This window comes from Hippoglossus hippoglossus, chromosome 7 (genome assembly GCF_009819705.1).
Source record: "Hippoglossus hippoglossus isolate fHipHip1 chromosome 7, fHipHip1.pri, whole genome shotgun sequence".
NCBI classification, from domain to species: domain Eukaryota; kingdom Metazoa; phylum Chordata; class Actinopteri; order Pleuronectiformes; family Pleuronectidae; genus Hippoglossus; species Hippoglossus hippoglossus.
Window position 1 is genome coordinate 13,896,311 of NC_047157.1, and position 23,039 is coordinate 13,919,349.

Here is a 23,039-nt window from a genome sequence, read left to right on the forward strand (position 1 = left end):
TAAGGTTTCTACTTACATTCGTTTTGGTACAAACTTGGTTTTCTATTTACAAAAATTACATTTTCAAATTAGCAACAAAACAGTCTTTCTAATTACAATCACTCACTCACTCACAAACGGAAGGGAGACAAAAAATCCAGTGAGAACAACATTTATTCTTCATGGACACAAATGTCAATAAATGATATTTCACAAACAGCACATATAATTATCTGATGGTGACAACATGTAGTTTTCATGCATGAGTGTTGCACAAGCATAAAGGACAAGTATTCATAAGTGCACGAGGCTCAAGATAAAACCTTAAAGATGATATGGATAGATGACAGACGAGTCTAGAATAGTTTACGGTATCTTTGCAGTATGGTAGCAAAAACATATTAACAACTGACACTTCCCAGGCTGCAGTTTCTCTATAATGGTGACACAAAGAGAACTAATGAAGAAACATTATGCTCTGCTTTCCTACTCTATTTAAGGACGCATCATCCTTTTGCCATTTGTTATTCTCTGCTACTGATTCTGTCTCTTCTGTTGATGAACCGAGCTCCTCATAAAACCTCTACTGAGATTGTGTGTCTGCGTAGCCACGTACCCTACATTGTTGGGTACAATGCACCCTACATGCACCTCTCTAGAAATGTAACATGTTGCAGGGACGCCTAACACAACAACTGATTGGAATGGTCCACTTGTCTTGTCCACATCTCTGAGTTATTTCTATTAAATTTGTCAGTGACTAGTATGTAAATATAAGTGTCACTGTTTTATATCTCAAAACTGATTATTTCTAGTCAGCCACAGCCCTGTGCACAGGCTTTTACTTTGAAAAGATTTTCCCGGTCAAATTTGTCTTTTTATCAGTCAGTGTTAAATCCAGTGTATGAATTGGTTTAATGGGCTGAATGATGTGAGGGCTTACTAATGGAAATGCAGCCTTTGTCCACAAACTCTGACAAATTGTGATCACAAACCATGAAAATATAATAATCTCAAAATAAATACTTCATGAGACATTGTAAACTAACCACAACAAATAAACAAAAGAGTGACTAAAGGAAGTGGACACCTTGGGAACACAGATTGTAGGTCCTCTCTCTTATTGCTACGGTAGCAACTCACATTCTTATTAGAAATCTTTTCTCTTTTCACAGGTGTGATATGTTTGTATGGAAATCTGTACAAAGTCCTGATGTGGAAACAGGGAATGTAATGAGAAATTTGTTTGTGTTGTGCCGCACGTTTATTTCTATGCCTGCATGGCGCCCATGCACAGACTGCCCTCCTCTTCGATGGTCTCCAGCTCGTCTGTGCGGATGGCCTGTGTGATTAAATTCAACTCCTCACACATGGTCTCGAAACGGTACGCCACGCGGATGTCGGGGACGTTGGTGCGTCTGATGTCGTTACTCTCCTGTCCCTCCATGATGTAGTGGGGGCCAAGCCAGTAGCTCTTCACCTGATTCAGAGGAAGAGTCAGAGTTACATTAGACTTTCTGAGGAAGGGGGGGGGGGGGGGGGGGGGGGGGGGGCATAGCTGTAGACAACAATGAGCTGTGAGGACAGTTGATACCTTATGAGAGAATCCGCTCATCAGAACGCTGTTTCTGGCAAGTTCACACATGTCACAAGAGCTCAGCTTCCACACCTGAGTAGCAATACTGTACTCCTCCATCAAGGGCTCCTACACAGACACACACAAAATAAAATAAATACCACTATCAGACCTACACTGGCTGTTGTTAATACGACAATTTTAGTTTCACCTCAGGCAACTGAGTTTTCATACTATTGCAAAAAACCTGGAACAATTTTAAATAAAGTTAGGAATGGTGGAGGTTTAAAGATAATTGTATCTGTTGACATTTTTTTCCTGTAAATGACTTAACTGAAGTAATAGGCAATGTTTTTATGAGAAATATGTAATGAGGCATTTATGAGAAGAAAAAAAAAACAGCTTCGAAGGTGAACCCTCATTCAGAAGGGACATTTTTAAAAAGAGGCTCGTGGCCACTGTGGATCCATGAGATCTGTGCTGTGATGAAACAGCAGGCTTGGTAAATACAGCCAATCTTAACATATTGGAATTCACAATCAAGAAATCAAAAAAACTCTGAGAGATACTGAACTAAAGTCACAGGCATTATCATGCTAGGTAGGAATTTAGTTTTTTTTGGACTTGCCTTTGTTTTTTTACTGACAGAAAAAGGAAACATAAGGCTGCTATGCCTTACATAAGGTAAGCCTTATGTAAGCAGCTTTTGTGTGGAAAAGATCTGTGTCAACAGCTATTACAGTGATATGCTGAACTGACAGGCTCAGCACAGAAAGAATCAGGAGACTTAACGCTTTGAAACAACTTATTTTCACATTTGAAAGGATTAACACATTTACAATTAAGAATCCAAGTCTGACTGGCTGCGTACTCTGACCTTGGTGAAGTGAAACTGCAGAGGGTCGTCTGTGGACAGAGAGACCATGAGGCCTCGGGACAGGTACTCAGGCAGAGGGTTGCGATGGTAGCTGAGGAACAGGCTGTTATTGCTGAGAGGGGACATGGCGATGCCTATCTGAGCCAAGTAGTACAAGTACTGCAGCACAGGAGCCTGGAGGAGGTACACAGGGCGTAATGTTGTATACATTGTGTGTGTTAACATATAAAACACCGCAAGGACATGTACGCATTTACGGAAGCATCATCATGACTGAAATGTAGCTCAGTTAAACAAACAGAAACCAGGTGATCTAGATGAGTCTTTCACTTTTCATCATTTGTTCACAAACTGATGGAAGAATGAACTCTTCTGTGAGAGTGTGAGATGAGGCAGATGCTGTAAGTGTTGAGGTCCCACCTTCCTGAGCAGCAGCCCGTGGGAGATGTTCTCTGACAGCATGAACCCAGACACCAGGTGATGGATGGGCCCAGCCTCGCCACAGTGAGGACGTAGGACAAATGTGTGGAATCCCCGCTGCCTGGAAAGAAGAGACAAACAGTTACCAGGAGGGTGGCTTGTGTGGGGTCTCATTTAAACAGTCAGGCAAAGTATAGTCTGCATAAATTAATATCCACGGCTGTTCCTTTATATTTACATCTGGAGCAGGTCCTCTCTACGGAGGCTGCCATGTTTTTTTTACATTAGCCCAGACTGGACAAAAGAGACACCTCTTGAGTTTTATGCCAACTGAAGGCTGCCACAGGTTCTCTTTCATGTTTGGGGGTATTCAGGTGCAATGGGAAACTTCACTACTAGATGTCACTAGATTCTACACACTTAACCTTTAACATATTCTAAGTATTTTTCAAAATGTTAGTGTGACATAAGTACTAGCAAAAAATATGGTGATTGAAAAAATCGTGACCGAAATTCTTCAGTTAGGGCAAATTATGACAGCAAACACTGCAGGTTTTAATATTTTTTATAGCATTTTGAAAACATAAAAAGTTATCCATTCCTACTAATGACAAACCTTTCTGAGAAAAGTTCCAGCTAAAAAGTATCCATATATATCCCATTCACTTTTTGACTGTATTTCCTGTATTTGGACGAAAACATACAATTAACAAATTGTAAAAAGCAGATTATGACAAACCTGCGCAGGTGGTTCAGCACAGTCATGTTTGTATACATATAGTAGAGGTAGTAGGAATATGGCGGGTTGTTCTCCTCTGTCCAGTTGACTGGCAGCGGACTGTCCAGGTTGAAGATATGTTGCTCTGGTTTGGACTCATCGTCCACGCTGTCGAAACCCACCACCTGTGTGACGGACCATGAACACATCCATGAAACTTTCTGAAGATTGACAAGTATAAATCTGAAAGGTTGAATATACAGGAAAGACTTTGTACATGTTGAAGGAAGAGGTGCAGCTCTGGGTGGCTGCCAGGGTCGACTGTGACCTCAAACAGAGGCATGAAGATGTTCTCCAGCATCTCTTGGAAGTTACACAGTTGTCTCTTTGTGTGGTAGACGTCACTTCAAAGACAGAATAAATCAAGATATCAGTTGTGGAATCATTTTGGACGTAGTGGCACAGATATTCACATTATGGTTGGTGATTGTGTAAGATTTAGGTGAAAGGGACCTATGAGCAGAAATTGAATATAAAATAATTCTTGTGATGTTTTCACTTGTGTGTTTCACCTAAATTGTACGAATTGTTGTTTTCTTTACCCTAAAATGGGCCCTTTATATTTAAATACTCAGATTTACATCAAGAGAGGCTCCTCTCTACGGAGGCCGCCATGTTTTTTACAGTAGCCATAACTGGACAAACTAAACACCTTTTGAGTTTTTATGATGACTTAAGGTGACCACAGATTCTCTTTCGTGTTTGGAAGGGGAGGGTGAGGTGAGGGGTATTCAGCTGCAACATGCAACTGTCACTGTTAGAGGCATTAACTAATTTTACCTTCTTCATATTCTACTGTACAGTTATATCAAAATATTGCATTATATTCATGCTTATACTTTATTTTTTATGAACTCATAGGTGCAGTGGTTGATTATGGGTGTTTAGTTAATTTTTTACTTATTATTGGTTTTACTCACAAGAGTCGTGGGACCTGTATAAGCCAGCGCACGTTTGTGGAGTAGACCTGATGCTTGACGGACCACTTGGCCAGTTTGTCCCACTCATCTCTGCAGCGACCGTAGATCGACAGCCTGAGCTCCACGTTCTGGTACTTGCTCTCCTCCAGGTCAGCCATCACCTCCTGGAAAGCAATGTCACAGACGGTCAACAGAGGGCGTCAGTGCCCCATACAGTCTATCCGCATGCATCAGGAGCACTGTCATGTGTAGGTGATTGTTCATGTGTTCACTAAGCACCTTAATCATGTGACCAAAGTATTTCCCCTCGATGTAGTTGTCTGTTTTGATGAAGATCTCCCTCAGGATGGACTCGCCGATGGGATTGTATTTGGCATTGAACTTGTCAAATCGATGGAACGTGTTACGGTCCTGCAAAAAATAGTTGACACATGACATGGAAGTTGAAACAATCTCTCATTTTAACATGGTGGAGCATTTTTTCAGACCAGGCGCTGCTTCTGAAAGGATTAGCACTTGATCCATGGGCATCTCTTACTGCGTGCATGTCCAGGGTGTCCACACTCAGGTCAAACGCCGTCAGGTTCATGTTCTCAAACACCTCCATGAGCGTCTGACCCTTCCCTCTTTCCACGTGAACAATATCCTTTGGATACTTCTTCATGGCCCTCTTGATAAAGCGAAGAAGGTGCTTCTGGTTCATGCAGGACGAGGCGTGTATATGTGTGTCAACCTGTGCAGACAAACCGTTATATTAAGAAACATATACAGTCTGGACCTGGATTATTGAAAATAGTCCTGAAATGGTAAAGTAGAAAGAGCTCTCAAGTTCACCTTACGGATATTGTAAAAGTCTCGATGTGGAACTTTCTTCTGCGCGGCCAGCTCTTTCATCTCGTTCAGCAGGATGTGCATCTGGAACTTGGAGCTAAGATACTGCAGGCGACGGTAGCAGAAGGATTTTCTGTGGTGACAAAACAAATGGTTTGTGTACTGAAGGGTCAAGTCATTTAAAGTTAGTTTTCTATGTTATTCTCTGATATAAACTCACACTGGGCCATTGATGATGAGGGCCATCATCACGTTCATATCAGCGATGTACTCCTGCAGGTCTGGATATGGCAGGTCCATCTCCGTGCTCCTGTTCAAAAACACAATGTGTGACCTGCTTCTAAAAACACACAAACATCCTACCAAGATACAGCATGCGTGCGCCAAGTGATTCATCGTGAACATCTCACTTTTCCATAATGCTCTTTGTTGTGTACACATGCATGACACCATCCACCATCTTGCAGCCGTAACCCATGTCAGGGGGCATGCTGGAAGGGTCCTGGTTCTCATACGGGTGGTTTTCAGACACAGGTGGGTGCACTGCAGCTTCTGTGAGGGGACAGAATGTCGCACTGTGTCACGGTGTTGAACGAGGTGATAACGCACATGCAAACGAATTTGATTGAACCAGCCTGCATGTTGTGACAGCCTGTTCTGGGGTGTGTAACAGATGGATTGTGGAGTCTGTGGGCGTGCCCGGTTATGTCTTAATGTGACAGTACTGTACATTACACTGGACATGACATATAAACACCGTATTAACTGTTATTTTTGTGTAAGCAGAGCAATAGTATATTTTGAGTAAAGTTAATTTCATGAGAATTATTCGGACCACTCTTTTTTATTGTTTCTTTGTACTCTGTCTACCAAAAGGTAATTCAAAGACATTGCCTTGTTCCGGAGCAACAAGGCAATGTCTTTGAATTACTTTTACCCAACAAACATCCCAAAACCTAAAAGGCTGTCTATAAAGATGGACGATGTGTCTCAACTTCCTCCCACTGCACAGTAACAATCCGGGGGATGGAGGAGCGACTCACAAAAAACACTTGAATGAGACCTACCTCCAATGAAAAGAAATTCTTTGATAAAAATGTGTTTTGTCTATGAGTTGTAATCCATGTCCCATCTGCTAACATGGAAGAGGCAGAATTTATGACATGTACTGCAGCCGGCCACCAGGTGGTGATCAAGACGCTTTGGCTTCTCTTTTGGGGTGAGGTTTGAGTCTATGGCCCAAAACCTAAAGATACTCAATGTCCAATATAGAAAAAAAAGAAAAGCAGCAAATCTTGAAATGTATTATTAATTGTATCATAGTTGAGGTAACATTTCAGGACAAATTACCAGCTCCTGTTTGTTGGTTCCACATGCACAGGACACTACAGATATATAGTGTGAAAACAGTGCAGACATTGGTCAGTGTGAATGTACCTGGTGTGAATGTGAGCTCCTCCTCGTAAATGTTCAGGTCCAGAGATCTCTCACTGAGCTCCTGCAGGCAACGAGACGTGGTCCTGCAGAAGCTCTGCAGGGACAGACCCATGTACTTCTGTCTGATGAACAGAGCCTTCACCACACATTTGGCAGCGTCCAACAGGTCTGTGAAGGGAACCTTGACAGAAAAACAACGGAGTGAAAAGGGATGAAGATAGAGGCAGAGAAGAAAACAATAGAAGGCGTCTATTTTTAGAGAGAGGAGGTGTTGAGAGAGAAACACCACAAAAAAAGTTCTGTGTGAAATACTGTAGCTCCACTTGCTTTTTCCTGATTCCTCCTGTGTTGCTGCACTGACTGGACTTACCCCACATTTCTCCTCCCCAGAGATCGAGACTCTCTGGTACTCCTCTGGGACCAGCTCTCGCTCCTGCAGCTCATGCTCTTGGCTCTGCTCCTTCATATATCTAATGATAGATCATCCAAAAAAATTACAAACTTTTTTACAGGCTTTTCTTGCAAGATAAAATATACATCGAATGGATGAAGAGATGAGTGTTGGCTGTAGCCAAAGAGATTAACTCACTCGAGGTCAGAGGCACTGTCAGTCTTCATGAACTCCTGCTTGGCCCTCAGGAGGATGTCAGGCTCAAACCTGAGGACAGAGCTCATTTTAAGATCAACACAGGGTCTGACTGCATCCACAGCCACGTGTTTTATATTACACCACCTGCCTCCTGCTGTTCTCCAACTTACTTTACATCCTGGCTGATCTGACGCTCAAGACGATGACGTCTCTCCTCCAGCTGCTCTATGGGGCTATCCTCTGGAAATTCATAGGGGGCGCTGCGCATCTCACTCTCTGCCAGGCTGCGGGAGAAGAGCTCCTTTACACGGATACACATTAAACAACATTAGGAAAGCTTCACATACATTTAAAGTAAATGTGAATTTAAAAGGTTGATAACTGACTTCGGCAATCTCCTTGTACTTCCCGTCCATGGATGTACGCAGGTCAATGGACTGTTTCAAGGCCACGGGGATCCCAGGCAAGGAATGCTGGGAAGTGAGGAGGTGGCGCGCACCACGGAGATCAACTGGAGATAAAGAGAGGGAGAAAGAGGAAAAGAATCATTGAATGAGAGAAATTATGCATCCTAATGAGTGTGGTTAAATTGAATATCTTCTGATTATAAAGACAGACGACATGACTGCTCCCCAAAATGAAGCCAAAGCTTCTCGGTTGCCACCCAGACTGACTGCAGCATAGGTCTCAAATCCCACCTCCTCCATGTTAGTGGATGGGACATAGGCCAAAATTAAAACCATAAGTCAAATAACTTTTTGTCAAAGATAGTTTCGGACATTTTAGGTAGTTCTTGTCACACCTATACATGCAAATTTTTCTGGTAAGTTTGGTTTTAATTGATGATTTTATTCGATGCTAAAAACTGCAGCAGCTCAATCAGCCTGCTGAGTGTATTTTTACTCCATGTTTTTTTTGTTATTCCTTCAACATATAAGCAGTTCACAGTGAACAGACCAGTCTGGTTGTTGCTCTGTCAGTGGGCCTGCACACAACAGTGGAGGTCAGCGGCTGCACAATGGACCATTTAGGTGGAGAGCCCATGAGCACATTCACCAGCAAATGCCCTCCATTGTTAGGGGACTCAAGTTTTCTACAAACTCCGTTATCACAGAAAGACGACGATGAGGGGAAAACGAATGGGGGAAGGTCCTTACAAAATATACGGATTGGGACAGAACACAGCTGTGAGTGGATAATGGGACACAGGGTTGTAAACAACAGCGGAGGGGGAAAACAGAAAAGTTATGGATTTGTCAGTGAGGAGAGAACGTGCTGTCACTGCAATGTTATTCATCTTTCACTTCGAAACTATGCACCTGTCCTGAAATATTCATGATCCCGCTGAATATTTCATCCTGTGTGTGCTAGAGTGTCAGTGGGTCTGTTGTCTACCAGTATTTATATCCACAGACACAAGGTCAAAGAGGGTGCACTGTGTGATACCTGCAGTCTGACAATGAAACTGTAAGATCTTTGTATTACAAGTCGGATTTATTTAACACATCATCTCAGAGCCTGTCTGCTCTGTGACGACTGGAGAGGTGAAATAACTGGGCCAATCAGGAGTCGACGTAAAGCTTCATTAAAAGGTATAACAACAAAGGGTGGTGGCTATAAACAGAAAGGAGGAGATGGTGTAATTATTGCCATGACCACAACTCACCCTTGTTTATCACCTTCTGCTCAACACTCTCCAATCAACACATCCCACTCAGCACACAGCACAAGTGTGCCAGTGCACCACAAGGCAGCGGCATCAAAACATACACAAGAACCTAAGACTAAAATCATTTAGTGAAAACTGAGGGAAACAAACTTCTTCTGTGGAACTGCATAGTTGAGCTTCAGAATTTAACTAAAATTAACTGTGTAAGATACGAGGTGTAACATCTGGAAACTCTTCTGTAACTTTCTGATGGACACTCATATAAGTATATGGTTGGAATGATGAGCTGAATTAATGGCTACTCAGGGCTGTGGTTGTTTTTAGTGTGATGATGATGGTTGTCCTATAATGATTAAGACAATATTATTAATATATTTGTATCTTTATAAGATATATAGCAAGATATATTCAGCATCTTGTCCTATGTTCTAAAATGAGTATCCTATGTTAACCTATGTGCTTTTGAGTTCTGTGATCTTCTTTGTTTTTATTTAATATTATTATTTTTCAATCAAGAAATTGTAAAAAAAAGAAAAGAAAAGAAAAGAAAACTAAACTTTCAGAGATATATCATCCAAAACATTGGAACTGATTTTACAGTTGCAGATAGAATATTACATTTTTCCATATTTTGTGAAAATTGGCTGAATAAGATAAACCAGATTAACCAGGTTTACAGCCTCTTCAAATAATTAGTGGAAAAGGTTCAATTGTTTGAATAACTGAAAATGAATCTGCTGCTATTCAATTCTTGTCGTCGTTTTTCAACACACTCTGTGATGCTAAACTCTCCTCCACATAATCACTCCCCCGGTGATTGGAGGAGGGATTGTCTGTGTAATGGCCGGCCATGATGGCTCTCCCTGCTGTCGGGTTGAGGCATATCAAGTGGTCATGATAACAGTGGACATGGAGGGCAAGAGCAGCACCCAGCAGCAAAGACAATCCTGCATGTGCCACAGTAAACCAGCCCACCGGACCTGGAGCTAATCCCCTAATGGCTGCTATATTTGGATCGGTAGCATCTATGCTTATGTAACAACTCATCCCGCTGCATTTGCACAGCAAACCACTCAGAAACCAAAGTCGGCCATGTTTTGCTTGAATATGCTACATAATCCAGTTGCCTAAAGCTATTATTGACCTGACAGGAGCAGAAGGGCAGCAACATTAGAGCTTGATTTCTCCACACTCACCAGATGTCTAACACAGAAACATGTTGAATCAAAGACAACGCAGCACCCGACCAGGCACAGCCCCGTGGCTCCATGTTGTCGCCGAGCCTCAAAACCAGGTCAAAAAGTATCAGCTTGCCAGGGGACGTCCACTTCATGCATATTTCAGCAGCAGTACAGAGTATGGAGTGTCCTAACTCGAGTTGACCTCAAATCATACAGTCAAGTTTAAAAGGTCCTCTGGGATGAAATGAGAAGTGGAAAGTCATCCGAAGCTCAAGGGCCAGAGGGGAGAGAGAGAGCCCAGGGGTCATGACACATCCTGTGGAACTTCATCTTTATGGCTGTTTGTTATTAAAGGAAACTTGTTCTCAGTGACAGTTCCTGCCTGCACAAAATACAATTTCACAATATAGAAAAATTATCAAATATCCAAAGATTTCCTCCCCTTCTCCCTCCTTTCTCCGTTTCTACCACCACACAGGACATGTATCATCGACCACTGTCCACCTGCCGCCACTGACAATGCAGATTTGTTACTCAGCCCACAGTAAACTGCACTGACTCACATCTTCTGTTGCAAAAAGCAAATGTACACAGAGGTGAACTGCGTCAGAGCTGCTCTGAAGCAGGATTACAGGAAAACACACATATAAACAAAGCAGTAAAGGTTTTGCTCTCTTCCCATTTCAGTGCTGATACCAAAGTGATTGTTGTTTTGAGACCTTACTCTGCAAAACCCTTAAATTAAAGGAAAGAAGCCTCAGATGTTACAGCACAAGCAGCCATACTAACACTTGTATAAACTTGGCAATTAACTAATTTGTGAAGCATCTCAGCAAAGAATGAAGTCACAGCATCATGAATCCACTCAGGAAGTTCTTTCAAGCTTTCACTACAGTTTGCAATACTCTGTGCTCTAGATACATTTCGGTCATTTGAAAAAAAAAGCCTTCAGGGCTGAATACGCAGCCCGATATTTTTTTAGTGCCAGAGTAAATCGATTGAAGAAGTTTGGCCTCCACTGATCAACAAATCCTAAACATAAAGTCAGAAAACATCATGATTCGATGTAAAGTGTCAGTTTTCTGCAGACATATAATTTTGTAAAACTAAAATGAAACATGGCTGCTCACGATCATACACAGAGTCTCTTGGCCAGAAGAGGAACACACAGACAAACGGTAGCTTCAAGGATTCAATCAGATCTAACTCTGGACTCATTCTGCTTCTCTGAAGGATGCTTCACTCCTCCAGCATCTCTGGCTCTGCACCAAACAGCTGATGCCTCTCCACATGTGAAATAAAAGTCTTTGCTTTGGTCTCTGCAGCTGCGTGAACTGTATATCATCAGAACAGTGTTGCTGTCAGCCTTGTCACTTGAATCTTAAAAAAAAAGAAATACTGAAAATAAAGAAAGCATTGAAAACAATCAGATCCTCACAGTTGCAGGTGAAGTCAGCCGGTTTCTGTTTATCGACCCGCTCTGCCTCTTTTGTGCCGAGTTGCACCTTTGCACAATCCTCAAAACACACGAGAGAGCTGCTTTTGTGGGGCAATCAATCCACACACATCCTCCTCAGCAGAGTGAAAAGACAGCGCGGCTCGGAGCTGTTACACAAAGCCGTCAAGGGACAGGCAGAGGAGAGTGGCAGTGCGTGTGAAAGGAAATAGGGGAAAGGAAAGCAGAGGGGGGAGGGTCAAGGATTGTTGGGGGTGAGGATTGTTTGTGCTTCTTGACGGGATGAGGGTAGTGGAGCGTACCTGTCTCAGAGTTTACGAGCAGCTAGCAGGGCTGAGAGAGGGAGAGAGAGAGAGAGAGAGGCTGTCCTGGTGGGGGAGATGGAGCATGCCAAACAGCAAATGGCCCAGGATGGCGTCTGCTGACCCCTCAAGATGGGTTAAACAAGATGGGAGGGATGGATGGGGAGACACAAGAGAGAAACACTTCAAACATCCAGTCAGAGGACAATGCTGACAAATGTACACACAAACACACACACACACCCACACAGTCATCAGCAGCTCCACACTCACAGAGCCAAACAGTCACTGCCTCTATTCTGCTCAGTCTGACCCTGAAATACATACAAAGAGCTGGTCCTGCAGATCCATGAACTCCCCCTCACTTCCCAGAGTGTGACCCCCCCCCTCTGTGTCTGTCTGCCTCCTGGTTCAGGCCAGCTGTCCCTGCACTACAGCTGCCTCTGGAGCTGATCCTCCTCATTTAAATGCCTCTGACATCTATCTGGAATGTACCACAGGAGGGAGAGGAGGCAGGGGGGGACATGGGTGTGCATGCGTATCCTCCTGCTGAGAGTTTCTCCAGCATCACCCCTCTCTTCACCACATCATCATCAGTGCTGTGTTTTGCTGAAGGGGACCATGTGTTCAGGATGTTTGTGTCATGAGTGTGTGTGTGTGTGTGTGTGTGTGTGTGTGAATAGGATGGTGCTGTCTCAGCTGTAACCCTGGAGATGTCATGGTCCTTTCTTCACCAGCTGAATAGTTGCAGTCTGAGGGAGATGACCGTCTAATAAATGAGAGCCTGCCTCCATCTCCTCTCACATGAATGAAATTAAAGGGGCAGCACAGTGTCCCCATTATGAAATGCAGCATGCGATTTCTGCAACATGCTTTTCCCATGCCACAAACACAGAGGTGTGTGTACTCTCGATGAAGCAACACATTAATAACTCCAGGAACTGATGCAATTTTATGACAGAATCAAAAATGTTTGTGAAATCCTCATCGTAATCCACAGTGTGTGAGTTTATCTGCAGTCATATCTCTCTTTTTATTATCTCTTCTGCAGTGAATTTAAATTAGCTCTGCGTTGCACAGACTGACTGTAAAAGAACATGAACAAAATGTATGTTTCAGAGATTTGTGTCAGAATACTTGGAGAATCAGTCACAGCCGAGCAAGAAAAGAAGACATCAATCCGACTTGTCTACCGAACAAGGCTCCTGACATTTAAATCAGTCAACAAAGATTTGAAGGAAAAAAAGTGTTTAAATGAGATTTTCAGAAAGTGAAAACCTAAAACAGTGCTGATTGAAACTGTTGTTTGCTAAAGCTCATTTCTGATCATTTACAACAGAGAGTAAAATCAGTTTTCAAAGTTCAACCAACATGAGCTTGTATGAGGCGTCTACACCGAGAGTCTCATCTTCTCTTGCTCAATACCACAGTTCAACTCAAGTTAACATGGAACTCAAAGCTGAATAAGAAATATTTACAATCTCATCCTGACACTGAATCTTTTGTGCTTTGCATTGTTTTCTTACACTTTTCATATTTGGCTGACATTATTCTTCCCTTCATTGTGGACACCCTAACCAAAACCTTATCCCGAACCATGATCAACTCGTGCCTAAGCCTAACCTTAACCTAACCATACAGCCTTAACCATAATCCTAACCCTTATCCTATCTTTAACTTAAAATTCACATAAGAACATATCTTTACTTTAAAATGGGATGATTTACATCATGGGATTTGCTTTTTGTCCCCATTAGTCCCCATGTGACCGTGGTAACAGATTTAGGTCCCCACAACATGAGTAATACCTGGACACAAACACACACACTTGTCTCTATAGTTTTGAGGACACTCATTGGCATAATGCATTCCCTAGCCCCTTACCCTTACCCTAACCTTAACAAATACAACTAAATGCCTAACCCTAACTCTAACCCTAAAACCAAGTCTTAACCCTCAAACTGAGGACCGGTCAAAATGTCCTCACAATGATGGGTTTGAACCAAAATTGGCCGTCATAAATATAGAAAGACATGTACACACACACACACACACACACACACACACATAGACACACGCAGGCTACACAGACAGTAAAGTAGAAAGGATTTAAAGTTGGTTTTGATCTCATTATTTATTCCCCGTTCTTTAATTCTGAAGCTGTTCATCCTAGGGGATTAGGGTTAGGACTAAGGTTAGGGTCATCCAATGAGCCTTCCCAAACAACTATGTGCACAAAACTTTATGTCTAAACAGTTTCTATATGTACGTCCGGACCGTAACAGCATCCTGTAGATGAGAGGTAATTTCCTCCACACTCACAGAAAGAGGAGTTATTTATTTAGCTCCAGTTTTGAGAAGCATGGCTGACGAACTGGACAAACACAACAGAGAGTCGGACGTGATTCAGACACAAGTAAATTACAAGTCTGCCTCCCAAGGTTAAATTGTTCTGTTATTGTCAAGGCACTTCAGCCAAAATTGCTTTCAAGAGGAGTAATCAACTTCTTCTGGCCTCAAGAGGAAACTAACAAACAACACTGAGGCCCATTGATTCATCAGCGTGGCTGCATTTATTCAGACCAGGCTCCCTCTGCTGGTCAAAAGCTGCATCATACACAAATCATCACTCGCTCTTCATGAAGTGAGAACACGTTTAACTTAAGAGGGGAGAAATGGCTCATTCTACACAACCTATACTTATTTATGTGGGATAATAGGAAAAATCCAGTCTGATGAGGATGATAATAATAATTATTATTATTTTCACTTGAATGACACCTCAGGAGAAGTATGTTGGCATTTTATGTTTTTTTTCCCTGTTGTTTTTTTTACGTTTGAAGAATCAAAAAATAATAAATATTTAATAAATCATATATGACACATTATGTTGTAGTTGAAAGCAGATATAAGTGTGTATTCATCTTTTTGAAAACAAGTATAACTCCTCCTATGAGCACTCATGGAGGCTGATTTACAAGGAGAATGTAATGGTTGATAAACACTATAAATTCATAATTCTACTAGGATAACTCTACGACTATAGATGTAGTTGTATTAAGTATAGGAAAACTGATTTCAAGCAGCACACACTGTACCTTTCAAACAAGGCTCTGGATCTCCACAGGACGTTGTGTTGCAGACAACTGCTGGCATCAGACTTGTTTTCAGTAGATCTACTGCATCACCACAGCATGAAGTATGAGCCCTTACACAACAAAGAGCTGATCCACCCAGGGCTAAAGTCCAGGAGACCACTGACAAGCCAGATGTTTATGTGAGTCACAGAGACAGACTGTTGACTGCAGGGTTTTCACATGAAGGTGTGTTGGGGTCGGAGTCAATCACTAATCACCAATTCCGGCTTTTCCTCGTATTGATTTCATCACAGTAGGGGAGTGACGGGGCTTAACGTTTAACCTTCAAGGTTCCTCTCCTGTCATTACTGTATTTAGTCACGGGGAAAAGGCCCTGACACTGTGTCGCTGTGTGGGCTTGGAACGATGACAGGATGTGACACAGCCGCAGGAGGCGTGAAGAAGATGTGGGTGAAGTAGAGTGTGTTCAAAGCTCCATCATCAAGTAACTGGACTGAATGAATGAACATTTTGAATTAGAAAATCATCTGATCATAAAAAATCATGGTGTTTTTAATGTTTTATGTTGTTGAGTTTAGCTTTTCCTGCAGAAGTTGTTAGGATTTTAATAATATAATTAGACACTATAGCCCTGAAAAGGATCGATTTTACGCGCACCATGTTTGTACCTTAGCAGAAAGAATTAATGTGTGTATGTCTGTGAAGATGGCAATGAAACTGAACTCTAAACAAATGCAGTATGTTGGACAGGGGTGGGGGCAGGGGCAGTTTGGGCTGAATATGTGGGGAAATGTGCGGCCTTCACATAGTGACTGATAGTAGCCGTTGCTGGCTGGTTTTAATCTTGAAGTTGATTGTTGTGTGTGTGTGTGCGTCACATCGCAGTTCAGTCTTGCACCTGTCTGATAATGCCTGTTTGAGAAGACTGTACATCTGTGGCATACAATACACTGTACTTTAACCTGTTCTCATACCTAACTTACTATATTACAGCCTAAACTCCATTAGCTTTATTCAAACATCACACATACATGAATGCACTGTTTTCTTAAAAAACTGTGACATACCCTTAGAAAGAATTCAAGCAGCTGCCACTAGGGTCTGAAGGACAGATAGGAAAGGCGTTGTTTTGTCTAGAAAATGCGCATGCCATACTGAAAACTCACAAGCTGTCAGCCGATTCAAGGCTTGTTTTAAAAAACCAAACCAAACACTGTCAGAATGTGAAGATTTTCCCAGCTACTATCTAAGGAGGGACGGAACGGGGAGCAGCTCCTCATCATTGGCGGATTCCAGTGCCTAGAGGCTGGGACCAGCCTGTGCACTAGCCACGGTGACTCCCCCTCGTTATTGACCAATGAAGTTCTACCTACTATTATAAATATTGCACCTGTCGTCCGTTCGGGGCGACTCTTGACTACCCCGTGCTACTAGAAAGCTGAGGCTGTGTATTGTGCCCATAGCTATGCTGTACCTTTTCATTGCTTCTAAATAAATACTTTTTTGAACCAGACTGACTCTACCCTCTCTACCTAAGGAAAAAAGAACACGACAAAGTGGAAACTAAACTTCTTCTACTTCTTCTCCTGCTTTCCACAACACTATAGAGGGAAATTATTTAGATTTTCTTTCCCTCATTATGTTGCAGACTCTACATTAAAAACATATGATCAAATAAGAAAATTCAGCATTGCTATGTTACGCTATAGCAAAGATAAATAATATAAATATCTATACCTCAATTAAAATACCACTTAGGTATGAAAATATCAATAGTAATGATCTAAACTTGATAAGTGTATTTTTATTTATTTTTGTATTTATCGCTTTTCCATTCTTATCAACCACTTAAAGCATCTGCACTGTTATTTTAACTCTTTTATTTATTTTTCTATTTATTCTTTATTTTGTATTTAATTTCTTTTGAAATGTTTTTTTGTATTGTCTTATGTGTCATGACTCTGGACTCTAGACGTTAACTTGGACCCTTAAATGAAGATTATTTTAGTTTTGATCTTGGACTCTTTATTACTTGTCTTGTTTTCCTTGTGTTTAGGTTTGTGTTGGATTTGTGTTCTCCCTGCATTCTGTGTTTCCTGTTTTATTTTGTAGCTTTTCCTGTCTTTGTCCTGTTCCCGCCCCTGTGATTGTCTGCACCTCCTCCTCATGTGTTTCACCTGAGTCCAATCACCCCCCCTGTGTATATAAGTCTCTGTGCTTCCCTTTGTCTTTGTCATGGCCGCCTCACGTCATCACCCGCTCGCCTTCACTCGTGAGTTCTTTGTGTTTTCTATGTTTTTTCAGTTTAGCCTTTTTTTGAGTCCTTTTCTACTTTTCCAGTGCTTTTCCTGTTTGTGCCAGTGCTTTCTGTCATGCAATAGGTTAGCATGGACATCATGTGACTGAAATCACATGACTGCATGGGGGTGATGCCACCAAAAGGGGCGGGGCTAATGTAAATCAGAAGCTCCCCGTGGAATTGCAGGACAAGGTCAATGACATAAGATTCTGACAATATTAATGTTTAGAATATAAATCTGCCATAAATAAGACAATGTTCCTGATTGTTATCAAATCCTGTTTGTGATGTATTCAGGCGACAAAATATGCATTGAGTTTTTATTTCAAACATTTTCTAGTTGTCAAACATAATTGATTTCTGGGACAGTCCTTTAAGTTCTCTAAATGGAGGAAATATGCATTTAGGGACTTCCTAAACTAAAGAGATTTCACATTTGATTTGCAGTTGTCAGACAGGAGTTAATGGTAAATACCGTCTGTCCCTGTCTGTTTAAACTGATTGTCTGTCTGTCTGGTTAGTTAACTAGCTCATAATAATTTAGCTCTCTAGGACAGAGATGATCCAAAAAGCACAGAAGGGTCGGTCCTGTGGTCCGCAGCCGTTGGTTTCACCAGACATGAGGACTATTTGTTCCCGGTTATTGTTATTTTTGCCTGCTGTTGATTGAATTTTAATAGATTTTTTTTAAAATGTGATACACGTTTTAATAGAATATTTGAAATACATCTTATAGTTTCTTTATATAAGTTAGTGTTCTTTATGAAAAAATATGACTTATTTGTCAGTGTGAATTAATGACATTCCTATGAATAATATAGATTTTGCTGTGCTTTCTGTCCTTTTTTCAAAATGCTTTTTAAAAAATTGGTAATATCGAGCTTGGCATGCATAAAGCAAGATGATTTAGGCTTTTTTAAAACCTAATACAAGTGTCCTTGTATTTTAGTGAAACATTCTTTATTGTGTGGTTAGAAAACATCTTAAGGATTACAGAAAGGTATAATTTGTAGATCTAATGTTTAAAACAGATATCGGAATAAGTCGCAGAAGTCAAAATTGCAAAAAGAATGACTAGAATTCACCCTAATTGTCTTTTTTTTAGATTTCTTTACTTGCGATTGAATAGTATCGCACTGCTGAAATCACTGATTACTGCAAAGATATATATTTATCTAAAATGTATTTTTTCTTGTAACCTGTATTTTTATGTGCTGTAGTAAGTATTTATAATCATGTTTTTAATCATGAGATTATATTTCGGCACATCCATTTGCAAATCAGTTTAAAACCTGCTCTCATACTGTTTGTGTTTCAGCAGTCACTCAATATAATGAGGCCTGTTCATGACTCTTTAAACAGTAAATAATCAGCTCCTGCGACAGGAAGTTCTTCTCATTTGACCTCATTGAAGTGATTCCACGAGAGCAACGCAGCACAAAGTGCAGAATAGGCTAACTGGTGAGTGGGTGGTGCTCTAATCTCAGAACTATCTTTTTCACAGGCGCAGAAGTGATTCACCCACGGCCGTCCTCCGCCGAGTTCCCTCCACATTCCCTGCAACAACGTGCTAAATACGGACAACGCCATGATGCCTCAGCTCCTCACACAGTAAGAGAGCAGGAGGCTGTCTGATGGATGAGGAGCAGTATGTCATGTGTACGTGGGGTCTGTAAACTTTGAGGAAAGCCAAGCTGTGAGTGATCGAAACTCATTCAGTGTTGCTGTGCTGATTGATTGATTGATCGACAGAGAGCTCATCAGATTAGAAAGTTCAGGATTCTTATTGAAACACCGTCAGTTCAGAGAATCATTAAGCAGACTAATGACATGAGAGTGTGCATCATTTATGATCCTATTATGAGCGGCTACCGCAGAGACAGGAAAAGCAATCACTTAAATAAAGATGCATCAATCATTTAAAGACATGATACTGGCGACTATTCAAACAGCTCATCACTCAATCAACTCAATAGCTAAAATGATCACGTATCTGCAGCCTATTTTCACTGCATGTATTACTATTCACACACATCAACATCGTGTACTGTACAATCTGCCCCAAGCTAGAGTGCCCTTTTAAGAAAAAGATGATGAGTCACATAAATGTCATCTTTGCTTGCTCGGATGTTTCCCTGGACACTTTAACAGCATTAAATGTGAATTTTGTTTTGATAAGAAGATAAGTCTTCTATTAGACTTTTTTTTTAATCATATAGTGGAGGCACCAGAGGAGAATCTGTGCACAGCAGCATGTGTTTCTTTTATATCCTCAAGAATATAAATATAAAAGCTGGAACTAATTATTATTAATTCCAGTCGGAGGTTCCAGAGCAATTTGGGTAATGGCCACTGTCAGCTCTGAGCTGTAAATGAGGTTAATTACAGAGTGCGTCTTGGACAGGAGTGAGCGGGTTGGAGAATCACTCAGACCTCCAGCTGCTGTGGCTGTTGTTGGGATTGAAAAATCAATCTGTGACTGTATCTTTGCAATTACCGTATGTCACCGACGTGTCCCGGGGGGGGTAAACATGGCAGCAGGAGAGCTTTTAAAGATGCAGTGTATTCTGCGTGGATCATTTTCTGCATGCATTATGTAAATCTAATATTAAAAAAATCTATAAATGAGGAGATAGAAACAATTTAAAAATCTTGGAAGAAAAAAGGGACAGTTTAAAATTTCTCATCGCGAATGATGCATAAGACTAAATATGACATTAATGAGAGAGTACATTTTAACCAATAACATGATGTGAAGATTGTACTGCAGTATAAGCACATCACTATTTCTATGATATTAACATAAACTAAATGAGCCTTTCCACATTTCAGGGTAAATGCGAGATGACAGGGAACAAACAGAGGGAAGTGTATTTCGACGGCTTGTGTTTTGTGCTATGGTCTGTCTACATTCATTGTAGCCTTGATGAAAGGCTGATCAGTGTTTGCATACATCAGAGTGGAGGCTAATCCTTTCATTCAGCGGGGGATCAAGTCCTGAGGTACCAACCTACATATTCTGCCCGGGTCACGTATACTGTGGCCGGGTGAACAACACAATCATAACATTTATCTAAGCAACACGTCACAGCCTCTATACAGGGAAACAAATCCCCATTTGCAACAACCTGTCACAAGTCCGGTGACAAACTCATGGAAGAGCTGTAATCCTCCACTTTAAAACATGAAACATTCAAAATATGAGTTTTGCAACATTTCAGCAGCATGAAAACATATAGAATCTGGCTAATGATAGACAATGTGTGTATTTTCAAATAGTGTGAAAATAGAGGCTGAAATGAAAAGCCAGAAGCCGGCGCATCGACGTGAACCTGCAGGATCACAAAGCAGCACAGAGCATCCTCTGCTGCACCTCCCCAAGCAACAGGTCTGCATTTCCCCCAAACTACTCGCAGACAAAATGTAATGCACCTTGTGTCTTCACTCCTCACGACTACTCAACAGATGAGATGTTCAAGAGGTCACATTTCTTTCAAAGATGCACATTCCAGAGATTTGCAACCAGAGCTCACAATGCAACCATCCTCGCTGTGCAGCCCCAGACTCGCTCCACTAACCTGTGCTGGCTGTGTACTGGAGGCTGCCTCGCTTCCTGAAGGGGGAGAGGGGCTTGCTCTTGGCCCCGGTGGCCCCGGCTGTAGTCCCAGAGGGCAGGTTGGAGGACATGTTCCCAGGCTGTGTGGCTCAGCGTGGCTCGGATGGGGAAAGGAGAGCGGAGTGAGTCAGAGCTGCAGAGCTTCTGAGAGGAGGAGAAAAAGAAGATAGACGACAGAAATGAGAGGAAGGATGCAACACAGATGCTGGGAGCTTGAGGGGGTTTGATTGCGGTCAGAGTAAATGCAGTGTGTGTGTATGTATGTGCTACGTGCCTCTGAGCAGGGATTTCCAGACTGGTTGGTCCAGCGTGGTGCTGCGGAGCATCTCTCTGCAGAGAAACAAGCCCCGCCCCTTCCCAAAGACTTCAGTGCCTGAGCTGTATCACTGATGGAGGCTGAGGGAGAGGGGGGGGGGGGGGGGGGGTGTGATGTTGGAGAGGCTCAGCTTCCCCCCTGCAGCGCACACACACACATGCGAAAACACACACAGGGTAGAAAACACACAACGGGAGGAAGAGAAGGACACACAGCAGCACAGTTCTGCTGTTGCCATGACAACCACAAATCTGTGGAAAATAAGAGGAGAAAAGTTGCAGCAGTAGTGAAAATAAAAATTAAACAATAATAATATCTATATATTAAATATTTTACAATCGTAAGTGGTCCATAACACACTTTAATGTAGTTTTTAGAAAATTATATTTTAGTTGTTTATTAATTTAATAGCCTCCTATAAAGACTGTTTCTTATTTTAGATTATTTTTAGTTGGCCTTTAACTTTTTTTATATAACGTGTCTTCACTTCATTATTTTTTATCATTATTAGACATTCGTGTAAATTGTCATATGAATGCTGTTTAGGCCCAAAACATATGTCGTTAAGTCCCAGTGACCTTTGACCACTAAAATCAAATCCCTTCATCCTTGAGTCCAAGTAAATCTTGCTGCCAAATTTAAAGAAATTCCCACGACTGTCACCAGCTCAGAGACATAAAAATGTGTACAATCATTTCCACCTTGATCCAATGGTGCAGTCACAACATATGGGTACAGTGCGTGTGAGAAGGCTTGACCCTCCTCTCTGTTCCTCTGCTTCACCCTCTGCTTTTCCTTTTTATTCCTCTTTTTCCATACCTCTCTTCTTTTCCTCCCCTCTGGGGCACTTCCTCATTTCCCCTTCCCTACTATCCTCCCTCCTTCCTCCTACAGCTCACTCCTCTCACGCTGATGTGACACCTCAGGTCTATATTTGCTGCCTGACTGAACAAATATAGATGTATTTCTGCACAATTTACCATCACATCTTCTCCTTCATTCTGTTGCCAGATGGCAGACCGCTTTAATAACTAATGCAATAAATAGACAGATGCAACAGTGAAGCTTTGAAAACATGCATGAAATGAGACGACACTTCAAAGCTGAATACAATTTATTCATTAACAAAGATATCATTTTAGGAATGAATTCATGAATACATCATTTTGATATTAGTCATCTGAGGAGCTGATGTAATGCATCATAGTGGAACACAGTTCACTGCATTAAACATTTATTATTTCATATTCATCATTTAGCACATATTTGCAATTTAGAGTAAATCTGTCTGGATGGTTGTTCAGCTTGTTGCAGCTGTAAACAGATGTTTACTAAGGAAGCACAAAGTGCAGAGGTGTGTTCACAGAGTAGCCAGCGCCCTCTTGTGGTATTCATGGGGAAGTAATAAAACTGACTGCAGCACCACTCTGTTTGCTGCAGTCTGTAAATATGACAGCATGATAATAGTGGAGACTTTAATAACAAACAACAAACTCTATGAAATGTTGTGAATATTGTCAGTTCAGATATATTTTATAGCATTATGATGACAACTTATACAATTTATAAATAAAAAAATTATTATGATAAGCATGATTAGTTTATTTCATTTAATCCAACAGGAAACGGACTTTCCTGGAATAATTTCAAAAGAATATTGTTCCTCTCAGCCTCGATAATGTGTTTGAAGCATTA

At 41.5% G+C, this 23,039-nt stretch overlaps 1 protein-coding gene across 6 annotated transcripts; it reads right to left on the reverse strand.

Moving 5' to 3' along the window:
• Positions 1 to 137: 137 nt before the first annotated feature.
• ampd2b (adenosine monophosphate deaminase 2b) lies at positions 138 to 21,410 on the reverse strand. Of its 6 annotated transcripts, none has more exons than XM_034590959.1 (19): positions 21,303 to 21,410; positions 20,991 to 21,172; positions 7,794 to 7,918; positions 7,578 to 7,708; positions 7,408 to 7,476; positions 7,189 to 7,288; positions 6,819 to 6,999; positions 5,792 to 5,933; positions 5,602 to 5,691; positions 5,385 to 5,514; positions 5,089 to 5,283; positions 4,830 to 4,961; positions 4,551 to 4,714; positions 3,848 to 3,974; positions 3,592 to 3,755; positions 2,853 to 2,973; positions 2,433 to 2,606; positions 1,574 to 1,684; positions 1,250 to 1,459 (listed from the first exon to the last, which is right to left on the reverse strand). In XM_034590959.1, the coding sequence occupies exons 2-19, from the start codon at positions 21,097 to 21,099 to the stop codon at positions 1,250 to 1,252; spliced, it is 2,475 nt and encodes an 824-aa protein (XP_034446850.1). In that variant the 5' UTR covers positions 21,100 to 21,172; positions 21,303 to 21,410. The 6 variants fall into 6 exon arrangements, with proteins under 6 accessions (XP_034446851.1, XP_034446850.1, XP_034446854.1 ...); XM_034590963.1 differs by lacking the exons at positions 20,991 to 21,172; positions 21,303 to 21,410 and adding exons at positions 12,016 to 12,131; positions 12,343 to 12,458; XM_034590962.1 differs by lacking the exons at positions 20,991 to 21,172; positions 21,303 to 21,410 and adding exons at positions 12,016 to 12,134; positions 12,343 to 12,454.
• Positions 21,411 to 23,039: the final 1,629 nt, after the last annotated feature.